Below are 19,181 nucleotides of genomic sequence, written 5' to 3'. Positions count from 1 at the left end.
GGAGGAGGAGGAGGAGCGAGTATTTATAGGGATAAACGGACAGATATTTCGACGTCTGCGTTGTAATTTACCGTCGTCTTCTCGGGACAGGTGTGAACAGTCGAGACTCCATAATTGTAGGACAAGGTCGGTGATACCTTCCGAACCACGCCGTTCACGTCCACCTGCCTTCTGATTGGATAACACGACGGTCCCACGTCGCCGCGCCGCGGGTAGACTAAAATACGGAGTGCCGTCCAATTAGAACGGAGACGTTCACGCCATCGGCATGGGTTCGCTCCGCTCTCGTGTCCACGTGTCGCAGCACGTGCAGAATTCCTGTGGACGAAGGCGACGGCTGATGTGGCCATCCACAAGCCATCGAGGACACGTCATCTCATCGATCCTTACCTCAATCATGGCGACATGGATGTGGACCACGATGCCATTTATTTCCGTACCCATCCTGGCTTGGCCCGCCACGTGTAATTCAAGTAGGCATCACGCGTCAATTCCAACCTATGATAGTGATACTACACATCAGCTTACTTGAGCCACGTCGGATAAGGATAGGCCCCAATCCACGCCCATAAACAAATAAAAGGATCAAATAAATAAATAATCCAAAGGGCGAATACAAAAGCTACCCACATGGAGGAGACGGAGACATTTCCTTTATTTAATTCGCATGATGAACACGCATAAGATATTAAAATTGACCAGATTCCGTGGGGTCTGAATTATTATTAGGTGGAGTCAATCTGCAATATCTTTTTGGGAAAAAGTATTTTTATTTTTCTTTTCTTTTCCAGCATGGTTATTCAGGAACGTAATAATGATTTTTGGCTTGCGTGGCATGTTGATACTATTGGGCGACGTCACACACAGATCATTGATTCCATCCACAATGAGCTACGCGCCATCTACGTATATAAATATGTTACGGTGAGAGCTTCGACGAATCGTAGGGTGAATTGATTGCTGTCGCAAGCACGATCGACTCATCCACGCTGTTTGATGGAGGAGTCGACAGCGACAGTTGTAGGCCGATTAACTCGCCAAAAGAACGTGAGATGTTGACGGTCACGAGATTAACGCTACGTTTTATCGCGATATGGTGCCACCGGGGACACATTACGTGGATCCCAATCGACCACTGCCGATCCCCTGTACCCCATGAGATCCTTCCGTGCAGGCCCAACCATATCTTGACACGTATGTTGTAGATTATGGTTGCTGGTTTTGGCCTAGACTTCTGAGCCGAACGTAATCTGGAGATTGAACCGCTCGGTTCAAGTTTTGTGGGCGGTCTGAACCGGAATAATGTGTGCAGAATTGATTTGTAGGTGGCAATTCAATAAAGATGTTGTGAGTTATTTTTGTTAGTTTTAGTGTATTAAAATTGGATGAAAGAAATAATTTCATAGTACGATAGAGGAGGGTGAAAGATTTTCTTATTCAACTTACTAAGAACATTAGAGAATTGAAAAGACAAACTAAAAAAAATGAGCGATAAATATTGATAGAGCTTAAGATAAAGTACATGAATATTATTCATCTTTGCATCATTGATAATATTATCGATAATTTCATTGATAATAACTTCATCATAATTATTTAAGATAAGTTTGAAAAGCTTTATATGACTAAAAGTTTAATTGATAAGTTGTATATGAAATGAAAGTTATATAAACCGATGAAGGAATGTATAGATTTGGTAGAGTATATGAACATTTTCAAATGAATATTAGATCAATAAGAAAGTTGATATCAAAATTGATGAAAAAATAAGTCACTGTTGCTTCTCACATCTCTTACTAACTTCTATGATAACTTTGTGGGGATAATACTCGAGATAAATATGTTATGCTATGAAGAAAAAAGATAAATATGAGAATATTGATGGAGATACATTAGCTATTTAAGATAGAGGTCGATGAGGAGGATTTTCTGATTGGGGTGGATCTCAGCACGATGGGTTGAGATCAAGAATCAATTTTTTTTTATAATGTAAAATGTTATAGATGTAAATAGTATAAACATATTAAGCGAAATTATCTGAAGAAAAAGAAATAAAAAGAAAAAAACCTATGATTACTCTCTAAGGCATTTTCATAATTTCTAACCGTAACAATGCATATTTTCAAAAGAGTTAGTTTTTAGATTCTGCTTGTGTTACTCATATTTACTCTTAGAATGATTTATTTTGATTCACTAAATGATAAAATGATTAGTAAATTGAGTTTGGACGATGACTCTATAGTAGAGTCATAAGTGTCGATGAAATGAAGATTAAAATGATTAAGGAATTATTTATGTTCAAGTAAGTTTCAATCGAGCAATATACATTTTAGAAGATATGACGCAGAGGAATCTAATTTCATTTAGTCTTATAAATTTTTAAAATTATAACTAAAAGTTAAAGATAGAATTCTAAAAATTACTTAGGGTTGTATGATAAAGAATAATTATATTAAAGATTATACCATCCGGAATAAAATATATTAAAAACCTTAAAGAGTTGAAAACAGGTTGCATGATAGTTAGTACTTATGGCTACTAGTGGTTGCAAGGGAAAAAAAATCCTGCTAATGGTAAAATTGTGAGATATAGATCTCTTTAAGGAATTAAAGACTCAACTAACGTCACTAATTCAATTTTAGCAGATACATTGACGGGTTTATTGGAATCAAGTGTTGGACAATGAATTAATTCGATTTGTATAGTTATAATGAATTCTATCAAGTTGGAGATTGTTAGGGTTGTTAAGTATTTTATGAGTTTTAATTATATTTAAATTAATTGGTAGAGTCCTAATTAAATTAAAACTTCTTAATGAATTAGGGTTTGTTCGAATAAATATATTTAAGTTTTAAAGTTTTAGTGAGAGAGAGAGAGATAAGACATTTTGATTACTCGTAAGGATAATCTTTCAGGTTTAAGGTTTCTAGAAAGACATATAAAAGGTGTATAGTAAAAATTATATTTAAGCGGGGATAACTCAAGATTTTTTAATTGATCTCATATATTGAAGAATATGATTTTCTCCTTGAACTTATTTTTTAGTTTTCTATTTTTCTTCTCTCTCGTCAACAAAAGTGCTATCAAAGCTCATTTGGAAGGGAGAAAAGAATTTTAAAAGTAACAAAACTAAAAAAAATACTTAAAAGATCAACAATCAAAAGCATATTAGAAAGTCTATACAAGATTAACGTGGTTCGATCAATTATAAGACATTAAGTTATTCCCAACCAATCGTAAATTTTCTTGTAGACCCTCTCCACTCAATATAACTCATTATATACTTCTTACATTCTTGCAGCAACCTGAATAACTTCTCTCTCAGTTCTTTTCAGAAACTAGAAAGAAGATTGATCGAGCATGTCTTATTTTTCTCTCTCTAAAATTTTGAAGACTCAAGCTATATTACTCTTAAAAATGCTTACCCATCATATATTGGGCAGGAGGTAGGTGGCAGCGGACGCTTATTTGATGGTGTTGGTGGCGGTGGCGTCTGGAGGTCATCGGTTGGAGGGCTGGGTACGTCTACAGCGTCGCTGGTGGGAACCGGAAACTGTACGGCGGGTGACGAGGACGGCCGGGACGGAAAACCGACCGCGACCAGTAGTCTCGAGGGCGGCGTTCGTGAGTTGGCGACGGCGGCGGCTGGTCGACACCAGTTGGTGTTGGCGATGGGTGGTAATAGAATGGAGGCTGAGCTCCTGCATGGCGCACGGGCGTCGCGGGGAGTTGGTTTCCACGGTGGTGGAATTGGAGCGGAGGAGAAGGTGGTGACGGAAACGAGGCTCTGCATTGAGATGAGAGCGTCGCCATGAGAGCCACGAGGAGGGTGATGGCCGCCCTCAACCGCATGGTCTCTCTGCAAGCCATGAATCGTGGACGCGTTGCAGGAGGCGGGGGTTGTGTGCTCTCAAAGCAGCGCTTCGTTCCCTTTATATCGTGGTTTCCCGAGGAGAGGTCGAAGTTGTCGGCCATGCTGTGGGGAGAAAGTCCATACCCGAGGAGAGTCAAGCTTCCAGGAGAGCACTAAGAATGGCAGGTCCGAGCGCATGCGGAAACAGATACAGCGCAAACGATGTGGTAAGCGAGAGGAGACTTGTGTAATGTAAAAGTGATAGGAACCTTTGCCACATAGTCTAAACTAAATCCGATATTACTATGCACTCATTTCTTGTAGGTAGCATTATACAGTTTGAGTTAGGAAAATAATTTAATACATAAAACTTATAACTATAATGATGATAAGATTTTATGATTTTATAGTAGAAAAAAATGATTGATCACTTCGAGGAGCTCGACCTTCTAGGATTAGTTAAAAGACTGAATAATATTTCATTATTTGTCGAAAAGAAATAATTACATTTCTATTTATAGAGTTTCATCCAAAATCCGATTTGGATTCTTAATAATAAATAAATATTAAATAAATTTTTATTCGATTTTAAACTAAACAAATTTCATAAACATTATTCAAAAGCTCAGAAAACAAAAGAATCGTAACAAATTAGTTTGCAAATGATACAAATGTCATTTAGAGTTTCCACTAATACAAATAATAAGTAGCTAAAGAAGATTAATAATTTGGAGTCTAACGAGGGTCAATGTATATAATTTTATATTTAAATATAGGGAGATTATTTTGAACTGATGTTCGCGAATACAAATTTGAATAATATAATATGTTATATAATTATATATTTATATTTTTAAGATTTTGTAATAACACATATCTTAAACTTGAATTTAGAGGTAAAATCCAAAAATCACTTATTATGAAAGGACAAACATTAAAAGTTGGCCAAAGTTTTTGGCATCAAAATTTTTTTGGGCTTCAGTTCAGAATTAAATTCACTAATTGCCCACTAATTGACTAATGCTTTTCCCCCTAAAGTCAATGTTAAGTCTAAAAGAACCACTTGGGTTATTGATATCCACCAACCCTATAAACCATGACAATAAGTCAGCCATATCGAGCTTCCTAATCTATGAATGAAAGAAGAAAAAGAAGATGGCTTGTTTGTGTTTGTGCCACACATAATTATGTGTGTATGAATAAGATGACTTGTTTGTGACCCGATCCATTAAGGATGCATGTCGACAGCACAAGTACTCACCGTTCGTTCACCCCATACATCCATCACGCGAAGTCTCTCGGTAAAGAAGCACTGAACCACCGCGAACGTTATGCATGATGTTATGGTAGAATGGCCATTCGCATCACTATTATTTGCTCATCATGTCTTATATGAACATCATCAACAAGTAAAAGTTAGATTCATCATTTTTGTGTCACTTTTCATCTATAAATTTTTTTCTGTCAATTTACAAATTCTTTTTTGTTTTATTCTATTTTTGTCTGTGCCTTTTCTGGTTTGTTGGGATCAGAAGGGGGTGATGTGGGTCGTCTTGGTATCGTACCCCGCGAGGCGGCTCTTGGAGTTCACGCGGTAGATCTTGAGCAGGTCCGCCGCCATCTGCCTCGCCGCCGGGGAGCACCCGCTCTGCATCAGCAGCAGCATCTTCGTCGCCCCTCCCTCCGCCGCGGCCACCGCCTCCACCGCCCGCCGGTCCCGGAACGCATGGCACACGCTCCACAGCACCGCCACCGCCGACTCGGCTCCCTCCCTGCCGGCCTTCACCATCCTCGCCACCACCGCAGTGGCCGCCGCCGCCCCGTCCTCGCAGATCGCCGCCCGGCCCTCCGCGCACCCCGCGGCCGCCTCCATCACCCGCAGCGCCTTCTCCGCCGTGGCAGCCGGCGCGACCGCTGAGTTTGCCATCAGCACCCGCGCCAGCGCTGGGACCACCCCCGCGCGGACCACCCGCGGGCGGGCCCGCTTCGCCGTCGAGATCCTTGCCAGGCATCCCAGGCCCGCCTCGACTGCCCGGCGATCCATCGCAGCTCCCTTCTCATCGGATGGCTCGATCAGCCGGACCAGCTCTCTGATAAGTACCTCCTCGGCGATCAGGACCTTCGTTCCCGCATCAGACGCGGCGATGATCGCGTCAAGAACAATCGCCGCGTCAATTCGCGACTCCAAGCCGTTGCCATCCCTCAAAACTCGAATCAAAGCTGAAACCGATCGATCGAGATCGGTGCAAAGATGGGAGACCGCGATCTTCTTGTTGCTCTCTTCGACGAAATCGGAGGTCAGGATCAAGGCGAGAATCCTAGCCACCTCCACCAAGCTCTCCAACTTGAAATCTCTTCCGAGGAGAAGAGACACGAGAACGGAGGCGCAGCCGCCCGCATTGACGAGGTCGTTCTTGTCGGTATCGTCGACGTTGTCAGCGGAGAAGAAGTCGGCGAGCTTGCGGAGCTGGGGCACGAGATCGTCGTCACTGGTGGAGGAAGAGGCGGAGCGGAGCTCGCGAATGATGCCTCCGGCGATGCGGCGGGAAACGAGAGGGGTGGGGGAAGCGGCGGCGGAGGCAGCGGAGGAGGACCAGACGTGGATGAGGCGTTGCAGGGTGAGATTGGGGACGAGGTCGGTGGAGGGGAGAGGGAGCATTGTGGCCGGACACGTGGTGTTTCCGGATTCAAGCCACCGTTGGATCGAGGCGCGGTCGTAAGTTACGCCGGTACACAGGCTTACGGGTGACCGCATCACGTCCAGCGATATGGGGCACCGGAACGGGCTCGGTACCTTCACCTGCAATCCCTGCTCCAGTCTCTCTTGCTTCCTCCTCATCATAATATTTCCCTCAAACCTTCGCTTCTTGTCTCTTTGCTTACAGGTGTTCGAAGAGATTGCAGGAGAACAGTTCTGGAAGCATATATGATGTTGGAGGAGGTAAAGTTAGGAAAGGTAGAGAATGCCTTCTCTACTACATATACTACTATTATTCCAAAAGATGCGTTGAACGGGCAAGCTGATTTGGTCTTTGGTCAAATGTGGATGATCGGAACAAAGGTGAGGAAAATGTTGGCTCGGGGTGGGCGAAACAACAGTAATAAATGTAGGAGAGGGACAGGGTGACATTTTTTTCGTGGATTTGTCGTGGGCGCTTAAGCTTTATATTGGTCGATGGCGTTTTGCTGGTCTTCCCAACCGCAATAAATATGGGAGACTTGGAAACGGGCCAACGCGGACAACAATCACGTAGGAGACGGGCCCCACCTGTGCAGAAGAAGGTTCACGCACGCGACTTTGGGTTCTCGAGTACTGGTTAGTGGTTGCTTTCCTTTGACTCGTTTGGTTTCCGCGTTCTTATCGAACGAAGTTTAAGCTTATCTGATATCATTCCTGTTGCAGTCATAATGAAAGTTCAAGATTTCTGTTTGGGGGTGATAATTCAACTTTAAAAATTAGTTTTTTTTTGTTTTAGTATATAATTGCTACTTGTCCTTCATCATGGATTTTTCTTGGCTTTTAATAGGAGCTTAGCTTGGGATTTGGCGTGAAGCTTGCTGGTTTTTTTTTTCTCTTGGTCAATCTCTCCTTTGAGTCTTGTGCTTTTGGGAGTCAAAATAACTTATTTTTACAATCTAGAACCGAATACAGAAAAAAAAAGAATGGAAAATCTTAAGGAGAAGTAGGTGAAGTTTGACTAGGTTGCAGCTTGTGATTTGACAATTGAACATGATTGTAGTTTTCCATGGAAAATTTGGATTGATGTTCACGTTTCAGCTAGAGTCGAGCTTAGAAATGATTTCTGTGTTCGTTTTACTATTTAGCTGAACACAATATTATGAAGCTTAATTGTATTCCATCTCACAAGAGCTAGAATTGTAAATTAAACAATATAATTTAAAATGAAGTCCTATGCCCATATGTGGATTCCAAATCATCCTTAATTTGCAGTGTCAATAGGCTTCACCTGACCTCTAGTATAAATCCTCTGGTTCTCGTCCCCTAATATGTCATATATTCTGTCTATTCTTGTCAGCTGTTGTTTTTAATCCAATCAATGCAAACCATCCATTTAGGATCACGTAGAAATCCAAAAGTTAAAGTCAAGTTCCAGCCCTTCCCCAACATATGTTCAAAACCAGTGGACCTTTTTTTGTTGAGCTAGATTTGTTCATTTCATCTTCAATACTTGCTTAAGCCTTAGTCATCTGGTCATCTCGTCTCAAACCATTAGTTTTTGTTTTGCTCTTTTTTTTTGCATGTCTTTTACCCTCAAATGTTGAACTATAGATTTTTTCCTTGTAAACATCAACGTGCAACTGTATGATTTCATACATAAGCTCTATCACATACCTAACTACAATTTCAGTGAGGTTTGATGTATGAGATCGTCTCAAATCAGTACCTAATGTCAGCAGAGTTTTCTCAACATCATTGTTCGACGCATGTCCCAATATAAATCATGAGTAGCAGTCCTTAATTGACTATGAATTAAAATGTTATTAAGTACAACTGTAACTTAGTCATTCTTTTCTACTTATTGGGGTCAAAATATTTAGGTGGTACTCCAAGTGTTTCAGCTTTCTTGTTGGGAAGCTTTAAATGAAAATTTCAAGATCACTTAGTGTAGTAGTCCCCACCAACGAGTTTGGTTCAAGGTTTCTAAGATGACAGCCTTGCTCAAGCTCACTCACTGTGAACTTCAACGTTTTCCCATCACTGATGGCACACTTCAAACGTTTTCCCATTTGACGAGTCAAAGGCCCAAGTCAATGAAATTTTTGGTGCTTGGTTGAAGGATAGCCCACGTCTCAGATCAAACTTCAGATGTCAGTTGGCTTTCATTTAAGACGAGCGGATGACATGGGAGTCAAAGTCCTTGACCATTTCAAAAGTGGGCCAGAAAACAACTGTAAAAGTCTAACAGTTTGACTTGGATTCCACCAAATGTTTTAAAAGTAAAGTAGTACTGATATGACTATTCACAACTGTAGACATCCTTTGACTTGGATTCCACCAATTGTAGACATCCTTTGTTATATTTGCAAAACGTACTTTAAGGTGTATATCCCTGTAGATATGACTATTCGCATTTTGTGTCATCTTCCTATGGCCGACACCTCAACCATTGCACTACCATCAACACCATCCAACCATCCACCTGTCCATCTCCACACCCTCACCAAATCATGCAGGCTAGAAAACCTACAGAGAATGACTGATTGCTAGTGTCGGATATTTGGGTATTTTTAGAGGCTTTAGAGGTCACACCATCCATCCATTCATTATTGTTGCTACTCTGTTGACCCAAAGGTTTTGCATATGGATCTCGGAAAATGGAACAAGCAACAACATTATTTATCTGAAGGTAGAGAAAAGCTAACATCATATTCCCCTTGAATTCTCTATTTTGTGTGGAGATCTATTATGCAACTTCCACCAAAGTTGATGTGATCATCCAAATAAACCCCATAAAGTTTGTGAGGAAGAGGCTAGTTATTGGAAGCTAAGGGCTAAGATTATGTGATTCAAAGTCGATGACCATGTCCATTGGAGGTTCATTTTCTATGAATAATTTAAAATGTGGTATGGGATTTTGCCACTGTAGCAACTATTGGCTCAAATGGTTTTTCTATTCAATCCTACCACACTGCATGATCCATGTATCCGCCTGTCTCGTGAATCTTTTCATGCTTTCTAACATGGCCATCTTAATCTTTACTAAACCAACTAATTCATAGTTATTGTACCAAAAATATTTTTCCTACACAGTTTTGTTTATCCATCAGAAAGGGAATTCATGCATGAATACCTACGTCCTTACAGCCATTAGTACAAGTACCACAAAGATGGTGTGGTGCTGAAGGTAGATTTTCAATAGGCTTTTGAATTTTGATATTATAAAAATACATTATTCAAACTGCCTCAAAAATGGGGCTTTTGACAAAGTTTGATCAAATTAATTTCATCAGTCCTTGAATCACAGAAACTGTTGTGTTCTTGACCTGTGTTCTTGGCAAATGGTTGTTATGTCTTTGGAAGGATCCGTCTTCCTGTTTGCCCTAACCATTGATCTAGAGTAGGATCCTAACTTGCATTAGAAGAAAATTTTGTTAGACGACTTCATGGAAACATTGTTGAGAAATGACTTTATCGTATCATCCAATATGTAAATTATGGGATTTATTTTTATTTTTTGCCAAAATGGTGTAGATTACTTGCTAAAACTTTACCCTTATTTTCCTTCTTTATAAGCTCTTAACTGGCATGCATATAATTTTTGAGATGTGATCAGCCACGTCTTTCTTGCTGCATACATAGTGTACTTCGTAAAAAAACATGTGTGACTCTTGGTGGAGTGCTATGAGTCAACAGAGACTCTCTTCTACCCTCATCAATGCACTGGCTCTCTCCCTCCTAATCATCTGGCTTTTCATGGTTGCACATCTAAAAGTATTCAGCCATCACTGCAACCAGCCCTTTCTAGACGACTTCATCCATTCTTTCTCCACTGTTGCAAAGACAGTCTCAACTTTTGCAGCTGCCCTAAGAAGAAGATAGTATACACTGATTCATGATGCTCTGTGATGAGGCCTTCATGTTTGTCTGTTCCATGGGGTGTGTGGTGGTGTTCCACTGTGCGCTTGAAGTGTAGTCAGCTACCATGAGAAGTGGAAGAGTCATTTTATCTACCACGAGAAATGAAAGAGTAAGGTTTTTCCTAGTCTTAGAATAAATGACCATCGAAGAATTGTCATTCCACTGATTTCTCGTTCTGCTGGTTGTGCTTTTAGATATATGTCAGACATTCAAGCCATGCTCTTAGATTCTTGTGAAATGACATCTGAATCACCATTAGTGTGGAAGTAGGGACTAGATTTGCTTGTTGAAGCTCTATGTGGGAGATGCTTGAATCGTGTTTTATTTGGAATTATGTTTTGTCCAATCACTTGATCACTCCCATTCATCATGCCCATTGCCTTTCGCTGAGAGTTTGTACTGGTGGTTCCTTGAGAGAATTTGAGTTTCTTCTTTGCTTGCGCGTGTGGAGGCAACTGACTAGTTTGGATTGTGTCTTATGCTATGAAATTCGAACTGTATGATTTACACATGACTTTGTAGAAAAGTTGATTTCTTTTGAGCCTTTTCAGCTGTTTAATAAATCTCAACAGATTTTTTTAACACAATCATTCATTCAATATCATTAGACAAAAGTACAAGTTCATCTGGCACATCAAAAGAATTGTAAAGGCTCCAAAACTTCGATGCAGAAGTTAATCTAGAAATTTGCAAGCTTATGTACTTCATTGTTGTTCTCCCTAGTTATATGGCTCCACTTTATCACATTTACATTCACACACCAAGGATTGTTCTTTGTTTGGGATAGGAACTATATCATCAACAAACACACGAAAATATTGTGATACTCAACTGTATATCCTTTTGTAGTCCATCATGAATAATCCAGAATTCTGACATTAACAGAAAGTCTGCAGCGTGAACTGTTTGTTCTCCTCTTATGCTATCATTCATAAAGATTATAAATCCTGAGCTAAGTTTAGCATGAATTGATGCTTGTTATAAAAACTTATTCTTTCAGTATATACTGAGATAAGATTTGCCGATTGAACTTTCAGCCTCTTGATCACCATCTCTTTCCTTTCTTTGTTAGTTTAACTGCATGTTATGGCTACATAGAGATAGATGTAAAATGTCAGCTTTCAAGTTCGCAAGTCCTACTGGTCGCTATATGGATTTTGGGTAAGAAGCTTACAGTTAGCACATTCTTGCTTGGCATGATTTCTTTGGATGTTGCTACATGTACTATTTCCTTATATTTCTCAGTTTAATGTTCATGATGAGAATGAGTAGCATTCAGTGGCTGGTTATATCAGAATATGTTTAAATTGGTTGCATAAGTTTTTTGTGCCGTAGAAATCTCATATCCCTGATTTTGACAGTTCAAGAAAAATCTAGACCTAGGCAGCTGTTGACTCTATGAATAAGTACACTTTTGATGACTTGAAACCAATTATTCTAATAGTGGATAATTTGGAATTGTTTAATCATTGCTGAAATCGGGAACCTTCAATTATCTTTCAGTTAGATGTTTCGAGTCTCAACAAGGTTTATAAGATGTTTTTTTCGTGTTCAGAGAGACCCGTTCAGTGATTTTAGTGCTTGAATTACTATTGTCAGCAAAATGTTAGGTTTCAGAAACTTTCTGGTTTATGGCTCACAAATTACCCAAAAAAAAATAGTGGTAAATATGATCAATCTGTTTAGCCATTTTTCATACTAATATGGAGTGAGGTATCATTCTACTGGAATCTGGATTTGAAACAAGATGTTCATACTCATCATGAAATGCTTTTGAACAGCACTTGATCCTTAAATTTCTCAATAGGAGATACAATATGTTAATGTTTCAGGTGACTGTAATGGATTTCTGCAAGGTATCACTATATTCTGACAAACTTGTGTGTGTTTCTGGGTGAGCCAACTTCTTGATGTGAAAGCATCACCTGCAACTCCATTTCTAATCATGGGTTTTTAGAAATTGTCCAGATTTGGTTTTACATCTGAAATAATTATTATAGGTATCTTTAGGCAGATTCTGTTTCATGAATGGTTTAAATATATAGTTTTTAATAAATCTCAATGATGATAAAAGATTTATGTAGTCGATTCCAAATAATTAGAATTTACATCTGATTAGGGTAGCATAGCATGAAACACTGAAAGCATAATCCTTAAATTATGAAGTCACTCATGGTTTCTTGGAGAGATGAACTTGATCTCCTATGCTGTCCATCGCTTTCATTTTCTGCAGGGGCCAAGCTTTCCATCACTTTGACATAAACATCAAATTAATAGAATGTTTATCTTTCCTGCTATGGTCAGGAAATCTAATGCCTATATGGGAAGTCCACGTAGAAAAGTTGTTCGTATGATCACTAGTGAAAGACTGAGGTAGTAGTCCATATGTCATGACCTCTACGGTGATTGAACCTTTCTCCACTCTTTCGTTATATTTTCTTCGTCTTCTCTACAAATCTGGGAATTGACTTAGCAGATCCCAGCAAGCTCCCGGAGAAGGAACAATTGGAGTCGACAAGAAACTATTACTAGGACTTGTTAGGAAGGCTTTTCCTCCACTGCTGCTGCTGCTGCCGAAAACTGGGCTCAATTCCTGCAAGATGCTGAACACGTTGGGGTCGAACGATGGCGAGAACATCTTCGGAGATATGGGCGGCAGCGCCCACGGCAACGGCGACAGGATCCCCGGGAACGAGGCGGGCCGGTCCAGCGTCGGCCACCGCTCGATCCCCAGCTGGTCCACGCCGTCGGTTCCCGCTCCAACGCGGCGATGCGGGAGGCGGGGGAGAGCTCGCCGGTGGGCGAAGGGTCGGCGGAGGAACTCGGGCCCGTGAGCCGCTGGACCAGAGTCATGAACTCGCCGGGCTGGGCGTGGATGATCTTGGGGGAGACGGTGTAGATGACGAGGGGAACGCGTGGTGGCGGTGCCACCGGGGGCTTCTTGATCTTGTAGGAGTCTTTGGAGACCTTGAGTGGGGTGGGCCTGGGGCCTTGGACCTGCCGGCGCGGCGATGGCCGGGATTCCGAGGGATCCATGGTCTTCTCGAGCAAGGCTGAAGAGTGAGGAGGCGAGGAAGAATCCGCACAAAACACGGAATGGCTCCCTGGATGGACAGCGTTGCCGCATGCAAAGGCAAAACAGGAAGACCAAGATGGAGTTGGACGAACAACGTGCGTCGAGCTGCTAATTTAACATATGCGGAGGAAGTCATCAATACCGTCGTTTGGTGTCGTCGGATCATCTGACATGACCCGTTCTCTATCAGATACCCTTTGACTCTTACAAAACAACATTATAAACATGCTCGATAATAACCTTTGGATGCTTAAGCTAGAAACGAAGAGTTTAGAGGTAAATACACACCGAGAGAGGGAAATATTGGCTTTCAGATGTCATCCTTGTCATCATCAAGTAGATCGGGCATGTTTTGATTAGATTTCGTTACTCTGGAAATTTGATGAGCTCACTTTTCACTGGATATTCGAGTCAGATTTGAGATGAGAGAATAAAATGGATCTAAAACGAGTTCGAATACTTATGATCTAATCACGATAATAATCTAATAAAATAAAATTTACTAAGTGTTAAGTTGGACTTTCATCAGAGTCGTCTTAATCTAATAAATACTTATCCTCCGCCGCCGTCCTGTCCACGCCGCCCCGGCCTTCCCCGCCGGAGCACGAGTTCGTCAAGCGCATCCAGCCCAAGCTGTCTGAGATCCGTCGGGCCTGCTCGTCGCCGGACTTCAGCAGGAGGGTGCTCGAGAAGTGGAGTCCCAAGGCCACCATCCGCATCGATCTGTCCGCCATCCGAAACGCTATCGTCTCAGAGGTGGACGAGGTCGGGGCGGTCCTCGATGTTGGCAAGGTCAAGGGCCAGAGCTGGAGGATGGTGCGGTGGAAGGGGGTGGAGGAGGAGGAGCAAGGGAGGGAGTGGGAGCCCATTCGGATCCTCAAGACAGGGCTGAAGGAGTTGGAACGGAAGAGCCAGTCCACGAGCAACGAGCTCGTCGAAAAACTGAAATCGAGCCTGGTGAGTTCACTTGTCTTCCGTAATAGTGCATTAATCCCAGGAGAAAAAAAACATTAAAAACCCTAAGCATTCCATAAATCAAGAAGATTTGTCGAATGCTTAGGTTTTTTATTTTTCTTTTATTTTTCTATAAATTATGCTCAAAGCATGAGAATTTAAGATTTGGGAGGTTATCAAGATATGACAAACTTGGTAATTTTGGTTAACTGCCAAGATGCTAGATTGAGCTTAAGAAAACCATGGATTCTCTCCTGTATAACTGCAAAATCTGAGGGCACTATACTGGAACTACAATATGTGGAGAAGGCAACTGAGACATCTGATGGAATCATAATCTTCCCTTGATTTCTCACTATCAATTGCGATGTGTTCAACTTCTTTATGAATATGAATTCTTCCGATTCCTTCTCTTTGTGGGGCTTCTTTTTTGCTATTTTTGCAGCATGTTATATCTTTTGCTAATAATTGATACTTCACCATATCCAAATTCATTAGATACTTGATTTGCTGATAATAGTTGATAGAGGCAAAAAATTACTTTAATTTAAGCATTTTGAATGATCTGGGTGGCGGGGCCGCAGCAGTTGAGTGACAAAGAGAGGAGTGAAGAGGGAGATGAAGAGTGGAGTAGAGAGGACAACAGAGACCAGAAAGAGAGAGAGAGAGAGAGAGAGAGAGAGAGAGAGAGAGAGAGATGTTGCTTGTGATCCCTAAAAGTCCACGATTCTACCTTAAAAAACAATAAAATTGTCGCTTAAATAATGGAAAAAAGAAGATGCGGGTGGCCCAATTTACACATGGACTGGTGGAATACTGTTGGTATTATTCAGTCTGGATGAAATTGAGTTTCTTTTTAGACTTTACGTATTGAGTTACTATGAATAAACCTTTTCCAAATCAGAATTTTTTTTGTGATTTGCTGTATGTTGATTAATCTCGTATATATATATATATATATATATATATATATATATATATATATATATATATATATATATATATATATATATATATATATATATATATATATATACATCGCCCTGTAACGGGCGGTCCATGTACCGGTCTGCTAACGGACCGGTATGTATCACCCGTACTAGTCGGTATTATTCAAAATTGAAGATCTTGTCTAAAATGATAATTCAATCTAAGTAGGAGCCAACGAGACATATCTAAAACTTGACTATAATGTAACATGATTATGACTCACCTATGGAGAAGACTAAACAGCTCCTGCATCATTATTTGCATCGAGTTTAAAAAGAAACTTATTCATGAGAATTATAGCGCACACAGCAATTGTCTATTATTGTTAAATACTAATGTTTTTCTGATATATGAGACATGTCATTGATGTGCTAAAGAATCTGATTATCTATTGCAGGAAGTTCCACCATTGGATCTACCTGAACTTTTGGCATATTTTGTTAAGCAATCTGGGCCATTTTTCAATCAGCTTGGAATACGGCAAGGTACACAAATTGTTTATTGAACCCCCACAAATTTAGACATCTGTTTAATTTATTTACCATTCATGTACATGCTTTTAACATATCTTGTTCTGTAATTTGGGCCAGCCTTGGCATAACCATCTTGTGAAATCATTTCAAATGGGTAGCCGATAATGCTGCCTTTGGATTTCAGATCTTTAAGCAAGCACATATTGCTTGTTTCTGATTTCATCATCTACTTAAGCTCCAATTGATTCTTAACTAGTCTGCCTCTCCCTGATAAAATTTGTTTGAGCACAACTTTATGTAAAAATTTCGTAAATTATCATTTATATTACAATTTCTTTGTTCTCGTTTGCATGGGATTTATTTCTTATCCAAAGGGCACACTGCATAATTTCTTCTTCTATTTATTCTTGTAGACTTGCACATTAATTTTACTCAATGTGTTAACACAAACTTGATGGAAACAAACTCTAGTTTGTGTACAAATTGCCATTTGGAACTTTCTGCTTCTGTTGGAATAATATTAGACATGGTCTAAAGTTTCTTTAAACTGTGATAAAAAAAAGGCTTAGACAACATTTATTTACTTGTTTGTAGCTATTAGTCCCCATTATGGAACAATGAAAATTTTATCTCCTTTTTTTTTTTGATGTTTGATGTGGCTGAAGTAGCAAATGCTGAAACTGAGCTAGAACTGCTGCCTTAATGGTCTACTTCAGACAAAAGACCAAAGCTGAAACCAATATTAAAACTTCAAACCATGATTTCAGACATATTTCCTAATATCTGTTTTTAATCTGTTCTTGGATATTACACAAGCTAACTTTGATCATGATCGATGTCTTCATAATTCTTATTCTCTCAGTTTTTAGATAACAGTTTCCACACCTCTGAGGATCAATATAATCTTTTATGATGGTAATAAGTTATTTGAAACACTGCATTGATTTGGACTGTCCCATTTGTTTAGATTACCACCTTGACAAGGCAGTATGGATTTCCAACATGTATCACATGAGTATTTTAATTAGAATTAAGATGGCACTTTAAAAGTTTTGCTTTTGTTGAATCTGAATGTACTTAAGACATATCATGAGGCTATCCAAATAAGATAGTTGAGTTGTTTTTAAATAAGTTGTGTACTATATACATTCTGTATGTTTTTGTTGAATCTGAATGTACTTCTTTAATTGATACTTGAGCTCCAGGTGACACTGAACAAGAAAAATATATTCTATAATGAGAAGCTTATGATTGCTTGTCTATGTTCCAGACTTGAATACTTTCAGCTTTAGCGTGTTGATTCTGCTTGTGTTTATTCAACAATTAGAACTGTATACCTCTGGATATTCTGTGTTCCAAGTGGATTATTGATGAGATTTTCTAATCTTTTACTGAAATTATATTTATTAATGTATTTATTTCCATTACTTTTCAGTGGTTGGTTATATAGCATCTCATGTTATGGTTTACTGGATGCAGATATATGTGACAAATTGTGGAAGCTTTATGCAGTAGGCGCAAAGATCAACACATGTATCATTCTCTTCCTGCAAAGGACACATCCTTACCCGGAAATGAGAACAGTGATGAACTTGATTTGAGAATAGCCAGTGTGCTCGAAAGCATGACCTTGGTGAACAAAATGGTAAAGCTGCGAGTTATCGGTGCCTTTAAAATGTGCCCTATTGAGATCCCCACATTTAGCTCCTATGAGAGCTTAGTTATTAGAGTAGAGATATGGACATCTTGGACTAGTTATTAGCAAATGTTTTCTTTAACCTCCAATACCAGTTTAGCTATTTTTAGACTCATCACCGATCCATAAAACCTCTCTTAATATTATAGACTACAGGAACTCTCAACCGAGATGGTGAAGGATTTGCTTTGTTGAACAATTTATGGTTTCTCTAGAGATTCACTTTTCAAGTATTGAACTCGGTCTATGGTTGGACCAATTCGTGTGCCGTTCATCATTCTAGTATGTCGCATGTTGGTATGTCAAATTATCTATAACAATACAATTTGGAAAGGGACGAGAAGGAGGAGAAGGATGAGAAAAAGAGGAGATGGAGAAGACGGTGGCAAGAAGGTGGAGAGCGATCTAGATCGCGAGAAGGTGGAGAAAGGTCTATATTTTATTTTCTTCCTCATAGAAAATTGTTTTATTTCTTCTATACATGACCTAGCACTTGTATATTACCTAAACATTTGTGGTTCATTCACACACATATAATTCTATTATTAATGAAGATGTGGTAAAATAAATAAATAAAATAGTTATTTTTTTTATTTTATTCATGAGCAGCTTATCCAATTATAATGTTGGACATTGTAATAATAGTATTTATAAAAAATGTTTGAATAGACCTCGACTTGGGTTATCCTACCAACCCTATGTTGAAGTCTCCAAAGTGATATCGTGTCTCTCACGCACTTGATATGTACTTAGTTGACCAAATTCGCTTGATCGTTCGATACTAGTAAAAATATGTTTTTATCTTTGTTGTCACATAATTTGACATATTACTTTTATAAAATGACATATCGAATTCCTAAGTCGACTCTTACAAAATGGCATATAGAATTTCTAAGTCGACTCTTACAAATATTTTCAAATAATCCTTTCAAATGCCATTCCAATTGAGTACGCGTTTGTCTTTGTTATCACATAATCTGACATATCCATATGATTATGATATCGAATTCTTAAGTCGACTCTTACAAAATGACATAGCTCAATAACTTAAGTGAGTTAAATCCAAAGAGTTTAAAGGTAAGTTCGTACCTAAAGATCAAAGTAATCCTTTCAAACGTCATTCCATTCCAACTGAACATGCGTATCATCATCATCTTGATCGGACAAACTTAGGTGTCCCACTAGAGATCAACTTAATAGTAGTAGCCCAATGATTCATGCAACTAAACAAAGATTAGCATCTTTATTAGTGATCCAGTTCTTAAGAGGTGGCAACCATTAGGTGACATTGGTCAACATTAACAGTTGTATCAGTATTATAAATCTTGCATGACTTGGCTGCAATGGAATTAGGGTTTCTCCAACTGTGATGGTGGATGCTGTCATAATGGTAAGCTTGGGCTCCTCCAAAGGCTTAAATAGACCTCAACTTGGGTTAGCCTACCAACTCCACGTTAAAGTCTCCAAAGCGATGCCGTCTCTCACGTAAAATATCCACTATCCTTCATGTGATCAAACAAAGATCAACCCAAACGAAT

General features: G+C 39.5%; 2 protein-coding genes and 1 pseudogene across 2 annotated transcripts; 1 reads left to right on the top strand and 2 right to left on the bottom strand.

The window, feature by feature from the left end:
- Window positions 1–5,261: 5,261 nt before the first annotated feature.
- On the bottom strand, window positions 5,262–6,744 carry LOC135651277 (U-box domain-containing protein 27-like). The gene has a single exon (XM_065171274.1). The coding sequence runs from the start codon at window positions 6,693–6,695 to the stop codon at window positions 5,382–5,384; it is 1,314 nt and encodes a 437-aa protein (XP_065027346.1). The 5' UTR covers window positions 6,696–6,744; the 3' UTR covers window positions 5,262–5,381.
- Window positions 6,745–12,903: 6,159 nt separating this feature from the next.
- LOC135651278 (protein MKS1-like) lies at window positions 12,904–13,490 on the bottom strand (annotated as a pseudogene).
- A 115-nt stretch (window positions 13,491–13,605) lies between these two features.
- LOC135651279 (digalactosyldiacylglycerol synthase 1, chloroplastic-like) lies at window positions 13,606–17,758 on the top strand. Its single transcript, XM_065171275.1, has 3 exons — window positions 13,606–14,487; window positions 15,872–15,959; window positions 17,427–17,758. The coding sequence occupies exons 1-3, from the start codon at window positions 14,344–14,346 to the stop codon at window positions 17,546–17,548; spliced, it is 354 nt and encodes a 117-aa protein (XP_065027347.1). The 5' UTR covers window positions 13,606–14,343; the 3' UTR covers window positions 17,549–17,758.
- Window positions 17,759–19,181: the final 1,423 nt, after the last annotated feature.

Source organism: Musa acuminata, chromosome BXJ3-10, assembly GCF_036884655.1.
Source record: "Musa acuminata AAA Group cultivar baxijiao chromosome BXJ3-10, Cavendish_Baxijiao_AAA, whole genome shotgun sequence".
Lineage (NCBI taxonomy): Eukaryota > Viridiplantae > Streptophyta > Magnoliopsida > Zingiberales > Musaceae > Musa > Musa acuminata.
Note: the sequence above shows the minus strand (reverse complement) of the source record. Positions and strands in the feature narration are given on the sequence as shown.

Bases quoted from the DNA above. Each gene is read 5' to 3' on its own strand.
- LOC135651279 (XM_065171275.1), top strand. From the start codon at position 14,344: ATGGTGCGGTGGAAGGGGGTGGAGGAGGAGGAGCAAGGGAGGGAGTGG. The intron at 14,488-15,871 runs GTGAGTTCACTT...TATCTATTGCAG, and splicing joins AAAAACTGAAATCGAGCCTG to GAAGTTCCACCATTGGATCT. The intron at 15,960-17,426 runs GTACACAAATTG...TACTGGATGCAG, and splicing joins TCAGCTTGGAATACGGCAAG to ATATATGTGACAAATTGTGG.
- LOC135651277 (XM_065171274.1), bottom strand. From the start codon at position 6,695: ATGATGAGGAGGAAGCAAGAGAGACTGGAGCAGGGATTGCAGGTGAAG.